We start from the raw sequence: 20,509 nt of genomic DNA on the forward strand, positions 1-20,509 counted from the left end.
ATTTAGAAATCTCCCTCAGGAAAGCCATGCACCTTTTTATAAATCATATTTATACTACTAACAATGTTTGGCTAATGATGTAAAAATACTTCAATCATACTAGACACACAAAAAGAGATGTTTCTCAACTTATGGTAGAATTACATCCCAATAAACGCACTGTAAATTGAAAATATCGTAAATTCAAAATGCTAGCCTATCTTAAATATGCTCGGAACACTTACATTACCCCACATTTGAGCAAAATCAACTAACACAAAGCCTATTTTATAATAAAGTGTTCTGATATAACCTATTGATGTTCTACTGAATATGTATGGCTTTGGCACTATGGAAAAGTCCTAAATTGGAGACCATACATAAATGAAAGACTAAAATTGAAAAAGAAAAATAAAATGTAATAGGTTTCTCTAAATGAGAATGTCAAATCCAGAATTGTTTAACATATATAAAAGTACACATTCTAATGTATGAAAAGATATTTTAACATTATTACTTTACTACATATTAGTGATACACCAGACGGCATTTTTGGAAATTGCAAATGAGGCACATTTCTCTTTGATTCTCCAAGGAACCTCAGCATCATCTGTCTTTTGGAGGATTCCGATTCTTACGACATATGTGTTACCGTCCATAAGGATACCAGTGGTGCTTAGTATTAAAGGATATTTTGCTAAGTTGTTCTACCATAGGTCCTTGCTTAAGGGGTTCAGCTTTTTCTTCCAATCTGTTTTTGAGGATTTGATCATGTGTTTCTTCATTATTATGCACAGGATCTGGCCGAGGGATAGGTTTTGTGTGTTCATATGGAATGTCCACAGAAGGGTGGTAGCATACTATTGTCCTGCCATCAGAAGTCAGAGCAAGCTATACTTTGCAATTATAGTCATCTGGTAGAGAAGAATATGTAGATTTATGACAAACACAATATAAAGCTCCGTTTTGGATTGGAAATAAACGTTTCAAGATAGTTTTCTTTGACATCACCCATTTTACTGCAGCTACAGCCATGGTGTTTCAAGATGCTTATCAAGTGGTATGAAAAAAGATGTTCTGAAGAGAAACTGCTTTTAAAATCTGCTTCTAGGCATGCTAATTTCTACTCCTTCACAGCTTCTCACCACGAGCCCACCATCTTGTTTCAACATAGCTTTTTTTTTTTTTAAGACGGAGTTTCACTCTTGTTACCCAGGCTGGAGTGCAATGGCGCGATCTCGGCTCACCACAACCTCCGCCTCCTGGGTTCAGGCAATTCTCCTGCCTCAGCTTCCTGAGTAGCTGGGATTACAGGCACGCGCCACCATGCCCAGCTAATTTTTTGTATTTTTAGTAGAGACGGGGTTTCACCATGTTGACCAGGATGGTCTCGATCTCTAGACCTCGTGATCCACTCGCCTCGGCCTCCCAAAGTGCTGGGATTACAGGCTTGAGCCACCACGCCCGGCCTCAGGATATAGTATTAATAAATGGTTAGAATACTGCTTTATGAGCAGGAAATACTGTAATCATTTTCAACCTACCAGAAATAATAAAATGTTTTTTGCATCCGCAGATATCTTTCAATAATTTGTTGGTGTTTAAAAATGTTTTCAAAGGCCGGGCGCGGTGGCTCACGCCTGTAATCCCAGCACTTTGGGAGGCCGAGGCGGGTGGATCACGAGGTCAAGAGATCGAGACCATCCTGGTCAACATAGTGAAATCCCGTCTCTACTAAAAATACAAAAATTAGCTGGGCATGGTGGCGCGTGCCTGTAATCCCAGCTACTCAGGAGGCTGAGGCAGGAGAATTGCCTGAACCCAGGAGGCGGAGGTTGCGGGGAGCCGAGGTCGCGCCATTGCACTCCAGCCTGGGTAACAAGAGCGAAACTCCGTCTCAAAAAAAAAAAAAAAATGTTTTCAGAATTCTGAAGATACCGTTATCTGTAGTTTAGGAAAACTACCACTCACTTTAAAAGAAACAAAAGTTTTCTTTAATTGCCTGCCCTTAGAAAAGATGGTTCCAAAGAACACACTTCCGGTACTCAAGATGATGACTTCCCTTGGACTCCCCTGCTATAAGAGAGATAACGCGTTCGCCCTTAAGAAAGATGGCATCTTGCCGCCTTCTCTGCCCCCTTCCAAGATGGCTGCCTCAATGCTCTGGGACCTTGCCCGGCGCCTCTTCCGGGCTTGGCAGCGGGCGGCGTCCATTGAGTAAAGCCTTGCGTGCCTGCGCCCGCGACGGAGGTGCGCTTCAAAGCGCAGGCGCGGGGAGGGGGTGGGGGAGGAGGGAAAGCGGCGAGTAAGATGGAAGATGAGGAGGTCGCTGAGAGCTGGGAAGAGGCGGCAGACAGCGGGGTAAGGAGGAGCCGCCGCCCCGGGGCAGGGCCGGCCGAGACCTGGCGTGAGGGAAGCCTCCGGGGAGCAGGTCTGGAGATAGTTCTCCCCAAGGAAGGGCCCCACACGCCGGGCTGGGGGTGGAGGAGAGGCCCCCGGTTCCTGAGCGCTGTGAAGGCCTCTTAAAGGGGCCGCGATCCATTTCTCTCCTTTCCTTTGCCTGGTGAGCCTCCCTCCGCCCCCCCAACGCGCGCGTCACCCGGGGCGCCCCACCAGCCACTTGGGGCCGCCTTTCCTGGCCCCCGTGCCAGCTCGCTTGCCCCGGGCCTCCCTGGCCCTTTCTTTCCGATGGGCCCAGTGGCCCGAGGCACCATTTTAAAGTTGCTGTGCTCTGACGGGGAGGGACACACCATGTGGGTGGGTGGGGGACCGGGGAGGCACGTCCGGCTTCGCAGGAAAGCCGGAGGAGGCAACCCAGGGCAGGGGGGGAAGTCGAGGCCTCTTTGGGCTACTCAACTCTGCTAAGATCCCTCACCGTCCGTCACGGTGGGCGAGTCTGGGTTTTTTTTCTCTTTCACTTTCACTCCAAGAAGAGTTTGTGGGCAGGCAGGCAGGTCTCACGGGGACCCCGCCAAAGCAACCGAAAGCTCTGCGGGCAGCCCCTCTGCCACTCAGTGATCGGAGGCCCCGAGAGGGTCTAGGAGTGCGCCCGTCGGAGCCCAGCGGGGAGGGTGCAATACGTAAAACAGCGGCATTCCTGGGAGACGAGTGGGGAGACGGACCGTTCGACTTGTTTCTGGAGTTTTTGTTGGCCTCTAGAAACTGTAGAAAAATAGTTTATCTCAGACAGGATTTGTCAATTCTCTTAGATTCATGAGTAATTTGGTCTTTTCAGAGTTTGTTTATGGTGACCCTTGTGAAGATCAGGAGATGCCTTTTTCGTCTCCTGGTGTTCGTGTCTGTCGGCTTCACTGACATCCACCTTAAAGGTGTATGTGTGCGAGGAGTCGAGTGTACTAGGATAGAGTAGGCGCTGGGTTTTTCTTCCTAAGTGCTTTTCGAGGTTGCTTGTGAGCCCTGGAAGAGGCGGGGAGATTGACCCTGGCAGCAGTAAGTGGGTGTATCTAGCTCTACGGGAATGTTGAAACTTGGCTTTGAAGTTTTTTCCGCTGGTTCAGCATTTCTCTCACGGTTGTTTATGTTATTCTATTTAGCATAATTGAGAATTTGAAGGATTCGTTCATTCAGAGGATATTTAGTAGAGTTCTTAATGCGACAACCACCTTTCTTGAGTTTTGGCTTAAGTAAAGAAAGTTAAAGATTTTATAGGGAGTAACAGGTGTCAGTGGGCTACTTGTTCATTCAACCAGCATTTTTGAGTGTCTGCTGTATGCTGGGCAGTGTTCTTTGTCACCAGTGACTTTGTGCCGCAGAATGCAACATTTTCGGTAGAGGCGTTTATTGCCTACCACTAATCTGAGTGAATCATCTGGACTCCCTTTGGGTCATCCCCTGTGAAAAAGCTTGGCTTACAGTTTTAATGTCATGCAAATGATACGTTTCTTGGGCATCTTGGCCTTTATTTGATTTTCCTGACCTGTTTCAAAGGGTGGTGAGTTCCTCAAGTTAGGGAAGTTGGAGGCAAATGAACAAGAATGAATGTAGGCAGAAGTAAGTAGGGCTTACTTTAGTGTTTCAGAATGGGTAAGTCAGTTAGAAATTAGCTAGTGTAATTCCCCATTTAACAGCTGAATAAGCCTAGTGATGTGACATGTAAAGACTTAGGTCTTTCTGATGCTTGTCCAGTGTTCTTTCTACTATCCCTTACTTTAGTAATGACCTTTAAAAATGTACAGAGGTGTGGCCGGGTGCAGTGACTCATGCCTGTAATCCCAGCACACTATGGGAGGCCACGGCAGGTGGATCACCTGAGGTCAGGAGTTCGAGAGCAGCCTGGCCAACATGGTGAAACCCTGGCATGGGCCATTGTGCCTGGCCTTTTTTTTTTTTGAGAGGAATCTTGCTCTGTCGCCTAGATCTCACTGCAACCTCCGCCTCCTGGGTTCAAGTGATTCTCCTGCCTCAGCCTCTTGAGTAGCTGGGACTACAGGTAGGTGCCTGCCACCACACCTGGCTAATTTTTTTGTATTTTTAGTAGAGATGGGGTTTCACTGTGTTAGCCAGGATGGTCTTAATCTCCTGACCTCATGATCCGCCCGCCTCAGGCTCCCAAAGTGCTGGTATTACAGGTGTGAGCCACTGCACCCAGCCCATGCCTGACTTTTTTTTTTTTTGAGATGAGGTTGCCCATGCTGGCCTAGAACTCCTGGGGCTCCTAGTAGATTACAGGCATGTGCCACTGTGCCTGGCAGCTTTCATTTTTATTTTTTTTTTATTTATTTTATTTATTTTATTTTTTTGAGACGGAGTTTCGCTCTTGTTACCCAGGCTGGAGTGCAATGGCGTAATCTCGGCTCACCGCAACCTCCGCCTCCTGGGTTCAGGCAATTCTCCTGCCTCAGCCTCCTGAGTAGCTGGGATTACAGGCACATGCCACCATGCCCAGCTGATTTTTTGTATTTTTAGTAGAGACGGGGTTTCACCATGTCGACCAGGATGGTCTCGAACTCTCGACCTCGTGATCCACCCGCCTCGGCCTCCCAAAGTGCTGGGATTACAGGCTTGAGCCACTGCGCCCGGCTCATTTTTATTTTTATTTTTTTTAAAGTCATTTATTTACTTATTTTATTTATTTATTTATTTATTTATTTTTTGAGACGGAGTTTCGCTCTTGTTACCCAGGCTGGAGTGCAATGGCGCGATCTCGGCTCACCGCAACCTCCGCCTTCTGGGTTCAGGCAATTCCCCTGCCTCAGCCTCCTGAGTAGCTGGGATTACAGGCACGTACCACCATGCCCAGCTAATTTTTGTATTTTAGTAGAGACGGGGTTTCACCATGTTGACCAGGATGGCCTCGATCTCTTGACCTCGTGATCCACCCGCCTCGGCCTCCCAAAGTGCTGGGATTACAGGCGTGAGCCACCGCGCCCGGCTACTTATTTATTTTAGATACAGGGTCTCATTCTGTTTCCCAGGCTGAAGTGCAGTGGCGTAATCATAGCTTACTACAACCTTGAATTCTTGGGCTCTAGCAGTCCTCCTGCCTCAAACTCTCAGAGTGCTGGGATTACAGGCATGAGCCACACCCTCAGCCAGTTTTCATTTTTAAAATGTTTGCCTGGGCTTATATTTGAACGCTGTCTTGAATTTGATTCCCTTTTTTGTTTTTCTTTTTTTTGGAGACGGAGTTTCACTCTTGTTACCCAGGCTGGAGTGCAATGGCGCGATCTCGGCTTACCGCAACCTCCGCCTCCTGGGTTCAGGCAATTCTCCCGCCTCAGCCTCCTGAGTAGCTGGGATTACAGTCATGTGCCACCATGCCCAGCTATTGTTTTGTAGTTTTTTAGTAGAGACGGGGTTTCACCATGTTGACCAGGATGGTCTCGTACTCTTGACCTTGTGATCCACCGGATTACAGGCTTGAACTACCGCGCCTGGCTTGATTCCCTTTTCACATTTCACAAAGGTTCTTGTAAAATACGCCCTTTTGAAGGAGGGGAGCCAGGGAGACGCTGTGTCCACATCACCAGGAAAGCAACTGACTGCAGGCTACATGCTTTTCACATATAGGCAGTTGCATGGTATCCCCTCTTCCTACTGGTAATGAGCTTTGAATACCCTACTCCCAAACAACAAAAACTGGGTGAAGACTAATTTTAAACGTGAACATGAAACTCCATAAAATCCAGAGGCAGAGTCAGTTCTAATCCTTGAAAGTAAGCGATTGTGGTGATCCCTGTCCTCTAACACCACAAAATTTTTTTCTTTCTTTCTCTTTTTTGAGACATGGTCTTGCTCTCGTCCAGGCTGGGTGCAGTGGAACACTCATTGCAGTCTCAGGCAATCTCCACCTCAGGCAATCTCCGCTTCAAGCAATCTCCACCTGCCTCAGCCTCCCAAGGTGCTGGGATTACAGGCGTGAGCCACCATGCCCAGCCAAAAATTTTTTGACATCATGTAGAATTTCTCCCCTACCCTTCCTTTCTTTTCTTTTCTTTTCTTTTTTTTTTTTTTTTTTTTTTTTTTTTTTTTTTTGAGAGGGAGTCTCACTCTCGCCCAGGCTGGAGTGCAGTGGTGAGATCTCGGCCCACTGCAACCTCCACCTCCCACACTATTCTCCTGCCTCAGTCTCCCAAGTAGCTGGGACTACAGGCGCACGCCACCACGCCCAGCTAATTTTTTTTTTTTTTTTTTGCATTATTAGAAGAGACGGGATTTCACCGTATTAGCCAGGCTGTTCTTGAACTCCTGACCCTGTGATCCACCTGTTTCTGCCTCCCAAAGTGTTGGAATTACAGGCATGAGCCGCTGCACCTGGCCTCCTTTCTTTCCTTAAGACAGGGTCTTGTTTTGTTGCCAAGGTTGGAGTGCAGTGGTGGGAACACAGCTCACTGCAGCCTTAGTCTCCTGAGTAGCTGGTACCACAGGCATGTACCACTATGTGGCTGGCTAATTAAAAAAAATTTTTTTGTAGAGACAGGGTCTTGCCATGTTGCCCAGACTGGAAGAATTTTTTGTGTGTGAGTCATCTGAGGTCATTGTTTCCTGTATAGCTTCTGAATTCTTATAATCAAGTCCTATTGTGTCATTTAGAGAAAGACTGACTTTGAGAAATACCTCACATATTCTGTAATAGACTGCTTTTTGCTTTTACTTAGTATGGCAAATACTTTTTTCTTTTCCTTTCTTTTTTTGAGACAGAGTTTTGTCCTGTATCCCCAATGTTTAAGACAATAAAATCTGCTGTATGTGGTGACTCAACGCCTGTAATCCCAGCACTTTGGGAGGCCGAGGTGGGCAGATCACCTGAGGTCGGGAGTTTGAGACCAGCCTGGTCAACATGGTGAAACCTTGTCTGTACTAAAAATACAAAAATTACCTGGGGATGGCAGGCACCTGTAATCCCAGCTGCTTGGGAGACTGAGGCAGAATCTTTTGACCCTAACCTGGGAGGCGGAGGTTGCAGTGAGCAGAGATCGCGCCACTGCATTCCAGCCTGGGCGACAGAGTGAGATATTGCCCAAAAAAAAAAAAAGAGCCTAGTTCATAGTGTTGATAATGAGGTAACCCAGTTCAGTGTTGATAATGAGGTAACCCAGCTGGAGGAAGGCAGCAGGTGATACATAACTGTAATTGGACCAGTGGTTATTATAAATCATTGGCAACTTCTGATCTCCCTGTATCTTGCAAGTTTCCTTTTATTCTTTTTCTCAAGGTCAAGGCATGTAGCTAGCTAGTGGGAAGAAAATGCGTCTTAAGTAAGTTAAAGGAAGACTGGTCTTCTGGATTCAGAATTGAAATTTATGTTTACTTTCTTCCCCCATGAGCTACTTATCCAAACATTGCCCCATCAGTGATGGTGGATGGCGTATGAGTCCATAGGAAGTTGTCACTAAACATTAAATAACTATTGTGTGCCAAGCGTGGAGGCCTGGTTTAGTGGAGGAGTCAGACAGGTCGGCAGCACTTTCAGGAAGAGGCATAAGTGGAGTACCATGGCTGGATCAGAGAAAGTCTTGTAGAGAAGATAATGCCTAAGTTAAGATTTGAAAAATTCGTTGAATTAAGCAGTGTTAAGTCTGGGAGTGGCAGTTAGGGTGTAGGGCCAACTTGGGCATGGATGAGGAGGCTGAGAGACAAATATGCAGCATTGGGAGGGCTGCAAGTATTTCCTTCTGGCTGGAGGGGGAGGATTGGCAGGGTTGAGTGGAAAGAGATGAGGCCACAGAGGTATGTAGGGGCCAGACTGGGAAAGGCTTCCTTGTACTTGGTTATGGAAGCTCGAACTTTGTCCTGAAAGTGCAGGGAGCTTTGAACTTTTTTTTTTTTTAAGTAGAGGAGTGATATAGCTATATTTATTTGTTTATTTAAAAAAATTTTGGCTGGGTGTGGGGGTTTACACCTGTAATCCCATAACTTTGGGAAGCTGAGGCGGGTGGATCACCTGAGGTCAGGAGTTTGAGACCAGCCTGACCAACATGCAGAAACCCTGTCTGTGCTAAAAATACAAAATTAGCCAGGTGTGGTGGCACATGCCTGTAATTGCAGCTATTCAGGAGGCTTAGGCAGGAGAATCGCTTGAACCCAGGAGGCAGAGGAGGCAGAGGTTTCGGTGAGCTGAGATTGTGCCATTGCATTCTAGCCTGGGCAACAAGAGCAAAACTTCCTTTAAAAAAAAAATTTTTGTTTTTAAAGTCCAGGCACGGTAGCTCACACTTGTAGTTCTAGCACTTTGGAAGGCTGAGGTGGGCGGATCACCTGAGGCTGGGAGTTCGAGACCAGCCTGACCAACATGGAGAAACCCCCTCTCTACTAAAATTACAAAAATTAGCCGAGTGTGGTGGTGCATCCCTGTAATCCCAGCTACTCTGGGAGCTGAGGTAGGAGAATCGCATGAACCTGGGAGGCAAAGATTGTGGTGAGCTGAGATCACACCATTGTACTCCAGCCTGGGCAGCAAGAGCGAAACTGTCTAAAAAAAATTTTTTTTTCCTCTTTCTTTCTTTTTTTTTTTTTAAACGTACCTGATAGCAGTAACTTAAGCAAAAAAAAAAAATTTTTTTTCCTTTTTGAGACAGAGTCTCACTCTGTTACCCAGGCTGTGTGCAGTGGTGCGATCATGGCTTACTGCAGATTCGACTTCCCAGGCTTAAGTGATCCTCCCACTTCACCCTCAACCTCCCCAGTAGCTGAGACTACAGATAAGCACTACCACACTTGACTGATTTTTTATTTTTTATAGAGACAGGGTCTCACCATGTTGCCCATGTTGGTCTTGAACGCCTGGACATAAGCGATCCTCCCATTTCAGCCTCCCAGAGTGCTAGGATTGCAGGCGTGAGCCACCACCTCTGGCCCATAGTTAGATTAAATTTAGGAGACCAGAACTTTGATTTTCTTCTCTTTCTTTGGAGAAGAGGCCATTCTCCCCAGTGTGACTGCCACTTCACTCTGGGGTCCCCAGTGCTTCCTGTAGCTGCTTGTCATTTCGGAACATGCACAGTAGGCTATGTGTGGTAGGAAAAAAAACAATCAGTTAGTTTGGGGTTACTCGGTGCTGATTTCTTTATGTTTGTCCCTTCAGTAAAAAGAAGGCATTTAAGATTTGTGGTATCACAGAAACCACAGTTCCAGGTATACCATGCCTAAAGGTGCCACCTCTCAGCTGGTGCTGGTCTTTTTGGAAAGGTTGAGTCTTATGGACTGTGATTTCCTCAGAAGGAACTTTCTGTGAAGCAGTCAGGCAGTTTAGGCATGATTCTGCTGAGCAGTCTGTCCCAGAGACTCTGGAAAAAGATTGGTTTCACTGTGGCTTCAAAGAAAGGAGGATAATGAGCTTTTCACTAGTAACTTTTCAGTCCTTTTCATTGGCTGCATGGGGGGGCCTGTTCCCAGCGTGTTCTGGGTATCAAGAGAGCTGCCATGGTTGCCATAGCTGGAAATTCCAGCAATCACTGGCCTTCTTGTTTTTACTTCTATGGCAGGAGAGGATTTAGCTCATCTTTCTAAAACTGTTGGTACAATCCTGCAGAGAAAAGTCACTGTTGTCTAGGTCTGATGACTCAAAACATTCCAGGGGCCAGCCCTTTTCAGTTTTCACCTCTCCACTGCTGTGGGCCCCCAACAGCTAGCATCAGTTTCTGGCTGGATCAGGTAGCTTGCCTCCACAAGGTGTGTTCTGTCAGGACGGTTTCCTAGCAGGAGATTGAGTTTAGCTACTTAAATCTGTGGCCAAAGTATAAAATAAAATAAAAATTTTAAGTAGTAACCATAGAAATTTCTTTTCTTGAAGAGTGTTTTTCTTAAAACTGCTCCTACCAAGCATCTTTCTCTTTAACATCTAGCTCTGTGCAGGGTGTTAAGGTTAAAAACATGCCCCAGCCAGGAGCAGTGGCTCACGATTATAATGCCAGCACTTTGGGAGGCTGAGGCAGATGGATCATGAGGTCAGGAGTTCAAGACCATCCTGGCCAATATTGTGAAACCCTGTCTCTACTAATAATACACAAAATTAGCCAGGCATGGTGGTGCGCCCCTGTAGTCCCACCTACTCAGGAGGCTGAGGCAGGAGAATAGCTTGAACCTGGGAGACGGAGGTTGCAGTGAGCTGAGATCGTGCCACTGCACTCCAGTGTGGGTGACAGAGCAAGACTTCCATCTCAAAAAAAAAAAAAAAAAAAAAAAAAAAAACCAACCCAAAATACCATGCCACACAGAAATTAGCAACAAACCCCAATAGTCTGTATGGAGACAGATTTTTTTTTTATATAAGGAGGGTTTCTCTGTCTCCCAGGCTGGAGTGCAGTGGCACAATTTCTGCTCACTAAACCTCTGCCTCCCAGGTTCAAGCAATTCTCATGCCTCAGCTTTCCAAGCAGCTGGGACTATAGGCACATGCCACCATGCCCGGCTAATGTTTTGTATTTTAGTAGAGACCATGTTGCCCAGGCTGGTCTCGAACTCCTGAGCCAGGCAGTCTGCCCACCTAGGCCATCCAAAGTGTTAGGATTACAGGTGTGAGCCACCGTACCGGGTCAGAGACAGACAATCTTGTCCCTGATGGTGAGACACTTCAAAATGTCCCTCACGGGCCGGGCGCGCGGTGGCTCAAGCCTGTAATCCCAGCACTTTGGGAGGCCGAGGCGGGTGGATCACGAGGTCAAGAGATCAAGACCATCCTGGTCAACATGGTGAAACCCCGTTTCTACTAAAAAATACAAAAAACTAGCTGGGTGTGGTGGCGCGTGCCTGTAATCCCAGCTACTCAGGAGGCTGAGGCAGGAGAATTGCCTGAGCCCAGGAGGCGGAGGTTGCGGTGAACTGAGATCGCGCCATTGCACTCCAGCCTGGGTAAGAAGAGCGAAACTCCGTCTCAAAAAAAAAAAAAAAAAAAAAAAATGTCCCTCACAGTAAGCCAGCCCCTTCCCCCAACAATCTCTTTCCCTTATAAAAGGAACACAGGAAATAACAGTCATTCCTTTCTAAAAGGAATAATAAATATGTACAGTTAAAATTGCATTCTTCAGGGGCCAGGGTGATTAGGTAAGATTGAATAGAAGGAAAGTAAGTATGACTTAAGTCTGGAAAGGTCAGGACTGTCACCACTCTTCACTGACCTTGAGAACAATTCCCAGCCCACATGCTCTGCCCTCCCTAGCTTATAAAAACATTTATGAACTTCTATATGTCAGTAGTGTTTCTGCCATCTAGTTGCTCATCTCACTGGTGAACAAGCACTGAGCCTGTGGGAAGCTCCCAAGTCCCTTGGGCCCTTTTTGGAAGAGCTTCTAAGATCTGTGTTATATAACTGTCTACAGTCAAGGCAGAGTGCCTTTTTATATTCATTCTCAGTGACCTTGTGAGGTGTGGGTGCTATTATTCCTGGTCCCTGGAGGAGATGATGTGGTCAGTCCAGCTGTGGCTGTTAGGCCTTCCTGGCCTGAGCCCATACTCTTAGGGACCTTTTTTGGAGAAGTTTGTTTACATTTGCTTCTCACCTGATAATTAACTAGTTAAGTGATTTAGGATGCTTACTTACCAGTTCTTTTGAAGCATCTCTTTTGTTTTCACCTGGATTGACCTCCTGCCTCTGTAGCCTGGATGAGCTCATAAACTTCGAATCTCTGAGAAATTTGAACTTAGTGAGCCAAGCGATAATCCTGCTGTCAGTCGTAATACTGACAACGGTGACTGCAAGTGAGATGCTGGTTAAAATCTTGATCACAAATGAGAAATAACTTTTCAACATTTGGCCAAGTAGAAAAAGATAATATAAATAATTGTTGGGCCTGGTATGTTGACTCATGCCTGTAATCCCAGCATTTTGGGAGGCTGAGATGGGCAGATCACTTGAGGTCAGGAGTTCCATGCCAGCCTGGTGAAACTCCGTCTCTACTGAAAATACAAAAATTAGCAGGACATCGTGGCAGGCGCCTGTAATCTCACCTACTTGGGAAGCTGAGGCAGGAGAATTACTAGACCCTGGGAGGCGGATGTTGCTGTAAGCTGAGATTGTATCACTGCACTCCAGCCTGGGCGACAGAGTGAGACTTCGTCTCAAAAAAAAAAAAAATTGTTGCTTTGGATTTTTAGGTTGAGGGGCTAGTGGTCTAGTGGTCTCACCTTGTCACCCAGACCGATCTGGAACTCGTGGCTTCAGTCGATCCTCCTGCCTCAGCTTCATCCTGAGTAGCTGGGAGTACAGGTCCCTGAGTCACTGCACCCAGCCGGCAGGACTTTTTTTTTTGAGATGAGGTTTCACCGTTTTGGTCAGGCTGGTGTCGAACTCCTGACCTCAGGCAATCCACCCACCTCGGCCTCCCATAGTGCTGGGATTACAGGTGTCAGCCACTGCGCCCAGCCAGGATTTTAAAATATTGAACTTGAATGCCTTTAGCGGGTCTTCACTGCTCTCTGCTGTCCTCTCCTCTGATCTCTCCTGCAATCTCCGTTTTCCTGTTGTTACCTCTTGTGCTCCATTCTGCCTACTTTAGCCATTTGGCCTTGGAGTCATTGTGTTTGCCTCCCATGCTGAGTGCTGGTGATTCTAACTGGGCTTTGATGAGAGCACACTTGGGTATCGAACTGAAATCTGGTGGATGAGGGTAATAGCGTCTTTGTTCCATCCTCTAAAGTCAATAATGCCTGATATTTCCTTTGGGAGAGGAGCCTTGCTGTCATTGTAAAAGGTAGCAAGAAAGGATAGTGTCCTTCTGCCGGTTAACAGTCTACTTTTCTTCATCAATGACAATAGGTCAAAAGACTGGTATTTAAATGCCTGATCTGATTTTTGGGCAAATCACTACCTACCCTTCTGTCCATATTGTTCTCCTAATTTGTAAAACTGAATTAATAGAATTTGCCTTGTCGATTAGTGAGAGTTAAAATACTTAGTAAAGCGTCATTCACAGGTGGATATTGGAGCCGAGCGTGCCATTGCTCTGAATGTGAAGACATTGTTCTTTCCAGCCACTCACAGTGTAGCCTCTATCCAGTTTAGGTTCAGGGTTCCTAAGACTGGCTGAAGGGTCACTTTCTTGCTGTCCCAAGGACAAATACGTTCTCTTCTGAGAATTGTTTTGCTTAGTGTTGTAAGAAAACCAAAAGGGAGAAGGATTTACAAAAACATAGAGAAAGTGGGAGTCCCATTAGATTTGACTCCATTTTATTTCCAGAGCAAGACTCTTCCTCATTATGGCTGCCTATCCTATTACTTTCAGGTATACGGCCGGATGTATCCCTGCCACATGGAGACCCTTTGAAGAGGCACTCAATACTGTTGTCTCAAGATGGCATCTACCAAGTTTCTGAGGCTTTCTAGCCTGGGATACATCTAAACTGCTAGGCCTGGTTGCTGCTGAAGAATTAAGGCAACTACTTTTTTTTTTTTTTTTTTTTTAAAGAGACAGAGTCTTGCTCTGTCCCCCAGGCTGGAGTGCTGTTGGTGTGATCGGCTCACTGCAACCTCTGCCTTCCAGGTTAAAGCAAATTCTCCTGCCTCAGCCTCCCGAGTAGCTGGGATTACAGGTGCCTGCCACTGTGACACCTTGCCGTTTTTTGTATTTGTAGTAGAGATGGGGTTTTGCCATGTTGGTCTTGAACTCCTGACCTCAGGTGATCTGCCCACCTCGGACTCCCAGAGTGTTGGGATTACAGGTGTGAGCCACTGTGCTTTTGGCAACTTCTTTATAGCTTTGAGATCTTGGCCTTGGGAGTCAGCTGTTTTTGTCTGTTACTGCTATTGGCCTGAGAAACCAGGGCTTTCACTGACCTGACCTGAGGTGTAGCAGCCAGCGGGATGGTGTTATCTGTCTGCCCTTATCCTAATTTTTTTTTTTTTTTGAGACTGAGTCTTGCTTTTTTGCCCAGGGTGGAGTACAGTGGTGCAGTCTTGGCTCACTACAACCTCCGCCTTCCAGGTTCAAGCAATTCTCCTGCCTCAGCCTCCCGAGTAGCTGGAATTACAGGCACGTGCCACCACACCCAACTAAGTTTTGTATTTTTGGTAGAGAGGAGGTTTTGCCATTTTGGCCAGGCTGGTGTCGAACTCCCTCAGGTGATCCACCCGCCTCGGCCTCCCGAAGTGCTGAGATTACAGGTGTGAGCCACTGCACCAGACCTCCTTATCTTACTTTATTAGTTCCTGATGCCACCTGCCTGCCACTCTTTGGAACTTTTTTGCTTCCTCCTCTTGAGATTTAGGTTGAGTTTTATCACTTATTAGTTGTGTGACCATAGGCAAATCTGGGTTTGCAGCAAGGCTGATGGATGCTCCACAGATTGTAGCAAAGGTTAGAGGTGGTAAAGGGAGGGCATAGTACCTATTTTTTTTTTTTTTTGGCCAAGAAATGCCTAAGGAGCCTTAGCTTTTATTTTGAATGTGGATAGTGTCACTTCCCTGGATCCAGATAGATCCAGTTCAGATTCTGGCTCTACTTCATACTAGCTGTGGAACCATGGTCAAATTATATAACTAATCTGAATTGATTCCTCTTTATTTTTAAAACTGAGATATATCTATAAAATCCTATTTCATCAGTGTTTTTTTTTTTTTTTTTTTTGGTGGGGGGGAGACAAAGTCTTGCTCTGTCACCCAGGCTGGAGTTCAGAGGCACAGTCTTGGCTCACTGCGACCTCTGCCTCTTGGATTTAAGTGATTCTCCATCCTCAGCCTCCCAAGTAGCTGGTGTTACAGGCGTCTGCCACTACATCCTGCTAATTTTTTGTATTTTTAGTAGAGACAGGGTTTTACCCTGTTGGCCAGGCTGGTGATTGTTCTTTAATTCATGTGTTGGATACTATTTTAGACACTGGACAAATGCATTGAATGAAGTTTCTGCTCTCATAAGGCTTTCTCCTGGGGAAAGATGGACAATATACAACGAGTGTTTTATATACACACTCAGTGAAGAAAAGTAAAACAGGGCCGGGCGCGGTGGCTCAAGCCTGTAATCCCAGCACTTTGGGAGGCCGAGGCGGGTGGATCACGAGGTCGAAAGATCGAGACCATCCTGGTCAACATGGTGAAACCCCGTCTCTACTAAAAATACATAAAAACTAGCTGGGCATGGTGGCGCATGCCTGTAATCCCAGCTACTTAGGAGGCTGAGGCAGGAGAATTGCCTGAGCCCAGGAGGCGGAGGTTGCGGTGAGCCGAGATCGCGCCATTGCACTCCAGCCTGGGTAACAAGAGCGAAACTCCGTCTCAAAAAAAAAAAAAAAAGAAAGAAAGAAAGAAAAGTAAAACAGATGAAGTGTCATAGAAAGTGGTGGAGTTGCTGTCTTACAAAAAATGGTCAGAGCCAGGCAAAGTGGTATGCACCTATAGTCTCATCTACTCAGGAGGTTGAGACAGGAGGATTACTTGAGGGCATGAGTTTGAGACCAATCTGAGCAACATAGAGAGATAGTGATCTCTTTTAACTATTTATTTTTGAGACGGCGTTTCACTCTGTCAACCATGCTGGAGTGTAGTGGTACAATCTTAGCCCAGTGCCTCCTCCGCCTCCCAGGTTCTAGTGATTCTCCTGCCTCAGCCTCCTGAGTAGCTGGGACTATAGGTGCCTGCCACCAGGCCTGGCTAATTTTTGTATTTTTAGTAGAGACGGGGTTTTACCACATTGGCCAGGCTGGTCTCAAACTCCTGACCTCAGGTGATCTGCCCGCCTCGGCCTCCCAAAGTGCTGGGATTACAGGTGTAAGCCACCTCTCCCAGCCCTCTTCTTTCCTTTTTTTTTTCTTGTCTTTCGAGATGGGGGCCCACTCTGTCACCTAGGCTGGAATGCAGTGGCACATTCATAGCTCACTGCTGCCTCAAAGTCTTGAGCTTAAACAATCCCCTGCCTTAGCCTCCTAAGCTGGGACTACAGGTGTATGCCACCATGCCTAACTCATTTTTTACTTTTTGTAGAGTTGAGGTCTTACTTTCTTGTCCTGGCTGGTCTCACGCCTGGTTTCAAGCAATTCTTCTCTCTTGGCCTCCTAAACTGTTAGGATTATAGGTGTGAGCCACTGCCTCCAGCCTTAATTTTGTATTTTCTGGAAGCCACATTTTAAAAGTACAAAGAAACAGATGAAATTAATTTTAATATTTTTATCAGCATATCAAAAATAGTATTGTTATAACATGGTCATCCTTTTAAAATATGTGACTTGTTTAAAAATACGTGAAGCGGCCAGGCGAAGTGTCTCACGACTGTAATCCCAGCACTTTGGGAGGCTGAGGTGGGCGGATCACGAGATTAGGAGATCGAGACCATCCTGGCCAACATGGTGAAACCCCATCTCTAGTAAAAATGCAAAAATTAGCTGGGCATGGTGGTAGACGCCTGTAAACCCAGCTGTTCGGGAGGCTGAGACAGGAGAATCACTTGAACCCTGGAGGCAGAGGTTGCAGTGAGCCGAGATTGTGCCACTGCACTCTAGCCTGGCAACAGAGTGAGGCTCCATCTAAACAGACAAACAAAAAATATGTGAAGCATTCCTGTGGAATCAAACCTGGGGTGATAGGACTTTGGGTGTGTCACTCTCTGGAGTTAATCAGGGGAAGTGGAATAATATCAGCAGCATTGGAGGTGGCCAGTCCTAGTCCTAATAGGGCAGAACACTGTTACTGCTTTGTTGACAGGGAAACATGGCAGATATGAAACAGAATTAAACAAATCAACATGGAGGTTGTTTGGAGAAGTCCATGGATTGCACATCTGAACTTGAAATGGCTAGTGGCTGGGCACAGTGGCTCATACATAGTCGTACTTTGGGATAGTGAAGTGGAAGGATCATTTGAGCCCAGAGTTCAAGACCAGCCTGGAGAACACAGCAAAACCCTGTTTCCACCAAAAAAAAAAAAAAAAAAAAAAAAAAAATTAGCCCCACCTGGTGGTGTGCACCTACATTCCCAGCAACTCTGGAGGCTGATGCCGGAGGATTGCTTGAGCTCAGGAGTTTGAGGCTGCAGTGAGCCATAATCATGCCACTGCACTCCAGTCTGTGTGACAGAGCAAGACCCAGTTTCAAAAAGAAAAAATGAAAAAGAAAGAAATGGTTAGTGAGGTGGGAGACCTTTTTATCTGATAGTTGTAGACCAGATTTTGCTGTTGTAGATTGCTTCTGCCTGTGAACTCTTTGGTTGTATTCCCCAGTGAAATTGGGGCCTACACAGAAGGAGTCAGAATCCCATCCATATGAGAAACTTACCCCTCACTGGGGAGACTGGTCTGTCAGGAGACCCTGTAGCCAGAGGATGTGGACGCCAGTATTCTTTCCAAGGCTTGAAGATGTGAGGCCCAGCATGGGCCTTGGCCTGCTGTGGGGGGTGTTCAGGGCTGGAACATGTTGGAAGGTAGTCCTGCCTGCTACCCCTTCTTTCTTTCTTCTCTTTGCTTTTTTCCAAAATGGTGGCTTCGTGTTACTCAGGGCCTGTGAGGCTCTGATTCTGGGAGAAATCCTGTTGTCCTCTCCAGGATCCTGTCTCTTCTTCACATCCCTCCATGTCCAACTTGTAGACTTGTGTGCCCAGATTCAGGATGAGACCAGAGGTCCCTGTGGGGCAATGATTCATAGGGAGCTGGAGGCTAGTTGTTATTCCTTGAATTTGAGGGGAAAATTGGAAATGTCATCTTCTGAAATGGAAACTAGTGGAGAAAGACAAATCATTTGGGAAAAGTTACTTAAATGGTAACTTTGTCACCAGTAAAAGAGGATTTTCTAATTCAGAGTCCAAAGCAAGGGTCCTTTTAGGTTTGTGTTCAATACAAGATTACTCTATTTCTTGGCAGTCATGTTGGTGACACTGGAGACCAGAGGATTCCAGTTATCAGAGAGAGGGGGTGCTGTGATGGAGCAGGACAGTATACTCTTCGGGCTTGGATATTGAGGCACAGAATGGGGAGGCCTGCTGGCCTTGGGGAGTGGGTAGCAGCAGATCAGGCACTGAAAAGGTGGAGACACCCCCTCTGACTCTTGTAGTGTAACAGGCGTAGGTTTGTTCACTTTGTCTTCTGCTTGGCTAGTTTGACTCAGTCCCTCAGAGCATCATCACCCCAGGTTGTTTGTAAACATTCATATCTGAGGAAGTACAACTGTAATCCTGCTTATACTTGCTGTGCTTTACACTAAGATCCAGAATGGCCTATTTCTTTTTCTCCTATCCCCTTCTCACCTTTCTTTTTTCCTTTTTCATTGAACTCCTAATGTTACAGGAGTAAACCTGCCATTGTAATCTGCCTCACCTTGCAGGCACATCCCTGTCATCTTTCGCCTAGTTCCTTTTGTAGCTTGTGATAGTAACAAATTAGGTTGTTTCAGGTGACCCCTTCCCTGCTCTCCTTCTTGGGAATGATCTTATCCCCATTGTACTCCTAGGTCCCATACCCCAACTTTTCAGCCAGAGGCTCACACAAGCACATTCATAGCAAGGTTAAGGGCATCAGCAGCCAGTGAAGCTGAGCTTCCTCGAATGGTGAGTTAAATTTGCAAATGCTGACATCTGATCCCATTCACCTTGTAGTTGTAGCTTGTCCTTTACCTCCCATAAAGGACCGGCCCTCTCGAGAACCACCTTCCTCCTCACGGTGCTTCTTCATGATTTCCTGCCTCCACTCTCCTGGCTTTGCTTGTTCTCTGAGACCGGGAAGCTTGTGTCTCATTTCTGGAGATGTGTAGCCCCACAGGACAAGTGATATCTAGGTTTGGCAATAACAGATCTTTTGCTTAGGATTTGGACCCAGAACACAGAATGACACCTCTTCTGTAGGCTGCTCAGTGCTTCTTGGTAAAAAATGAAGAGCCTTGGCCGGGTGCGGTGGCTCACACCTGTAATCCCAGCACTTTGGGAGGCTGAGGCGGGTGGATCACGAGGTCAAGAGATCGAGACCATCCTGGTCAACATGGTGAAACCTCGTCTCTACTAAAAATACAAAAAATTAGCTGGGCATGGTGGCACGTGCCTGTAGTCCCAGCTACTCGAGAGGCTGAGGCAGGAGAATTGCCTGAACCCAGGAGGCGGAGGTTGTGGTGAGCCGAGATGGTGCCATTGCACTCCAACCTGGGTAACAAGAGCAAAACTCCGTCTCAATTAAAAAAAAAAAAAAAAAAGAGGAGCCTTTCCAGGAGGAGGAGCCATAGGAAATCAGACTTTCCTAACCACCATCCTGTGGTGTGCTTGTGCCCTCACACTTGGCCTTTTACAGCAGTCACAGAGCTTACAGTTTTCTTCCACTAGCGATTGAGGTCAGGCCTCTAATACAGGAGCGTAGACCTTGGGCAAGAATCTGCATCCTTGTCAAAAGAGAGGGTGCCCTTAGGTAATAGGATTCCTTTTTAGGCCTGCATGTAGATGCTTCCCCACGCAAGTTCTAAGGCCTGTTTGTTTAATTCCATTGTGCTATTGCATCTCTGGGGGAGTCATGCATTTTCCTTGTAATGCACCCTGTAGGAAAGTTTTGACTCAGTCCAGCTTTTCAGAGCATGAGTCTGAGAGCAGATTGATTGCAAGGCCTTGTCTGAGAAGAGAATGGACTGACTCATGATACCTGGACAGACTCCAGAGGGAGATATGATGCCCTCTCTGCTGCTGGCAGAGCCTCCCTCTCCTGCTTGGGCAGCTCTGAGCATGCTGGCATCCAGCTGGCCATCTGAAGATGACCAGGATCCGCTTTCCACCAAAGCTGCTTGTGTTTCCATCCCATTCCGTAATCTTACGGAAGAATCCCTCTCCAGCTCTGATAGAGCCCTTCTGCCTTCCACAGTGGAGTTGGATGAGCGCTGTAGTTATTGGCATGCCAGGGAGCAGTGTGGAATTGGGGAAGATGACAAAGAGATGGCCAGTGTCTAATGGTTTATACCAGCATTGCCAGGGATTTGAGCAATTGTCAGGGGGGAGGGTGGTATTCAGCATGGGGGCCTCAAAAGGTGAATTCTAGGGCTGCATCTGTGGTTTACTACCTTGTGACCTTGGGTAAGTTCCCTAACCCTCATCTGACAGAAGGATAAAAGCTACTTTACCAAATAGGGCTGGTGTGAACAGAAAATGAATGTTTGGGAAAGAACGTTGACAGCCATAATAAATACA

General features: G+C 46.5%; 1 protein-coding gene and 1 pseudogene across 6 annotated transcripts in view; one reads left to right on the forward strand and one right to left on the reverse strand.

Moving 5' to 3' along the window:
- Positions 1-531: 531 nt before the first annotated feature.
- LOC120366035 (large ribosomal subunit protein mL42 pseudogene) lies at positions 532-1,142 on the reverse strand (annotated as a pseudogene).
- Positions 1,143-2,141: 999 nt separating this feature from the next.
- SZRD1 (SUZ RNA binding domain containing 1) overlaps positions 2,142-20,509 on the forward strand; it is a 28,374-nt gene continuing 10,006 nt past the window's right edge. Inside the window, exon 1 of one of the 6 annotated variants that reach the window (XM_039473658.2) lies at positions 2,142-2,340. In XM_039473658.2, coding sequence (XP_039329592.1) covers positions 2,290-2,340 — 51 coding nt within the window. In that variant the 5' untranslated portion in view covers positions 2,142-2,289. Of the gene's footprint in view, positions 2,341-6,510; positions 18,899-20,509 lie in introns of those variants that run through there. The other 5 variants (XM_039473659.2, XM_010345539.3, XM_010345540.3 and 2 more) reach the window with 5 other exon arrangements.

The sequence above is a fragment of the Saimiri boliviensis genome, chromosome 11 (assembly GCF_048565385.1).
Source record: "Saimiri boliviensis isolate mSaiBol1 chromosome 11, mSaiBol1.pri, whole genome shotgun sequence".
In the NCBI taxonomy this organism is placed as follows: domain Eukaryota; kingdom Metazoa; phylum Chordata; class Mammalia; order Primates; family Cebidae; genus Saimiri; species Saimiri boliviensis.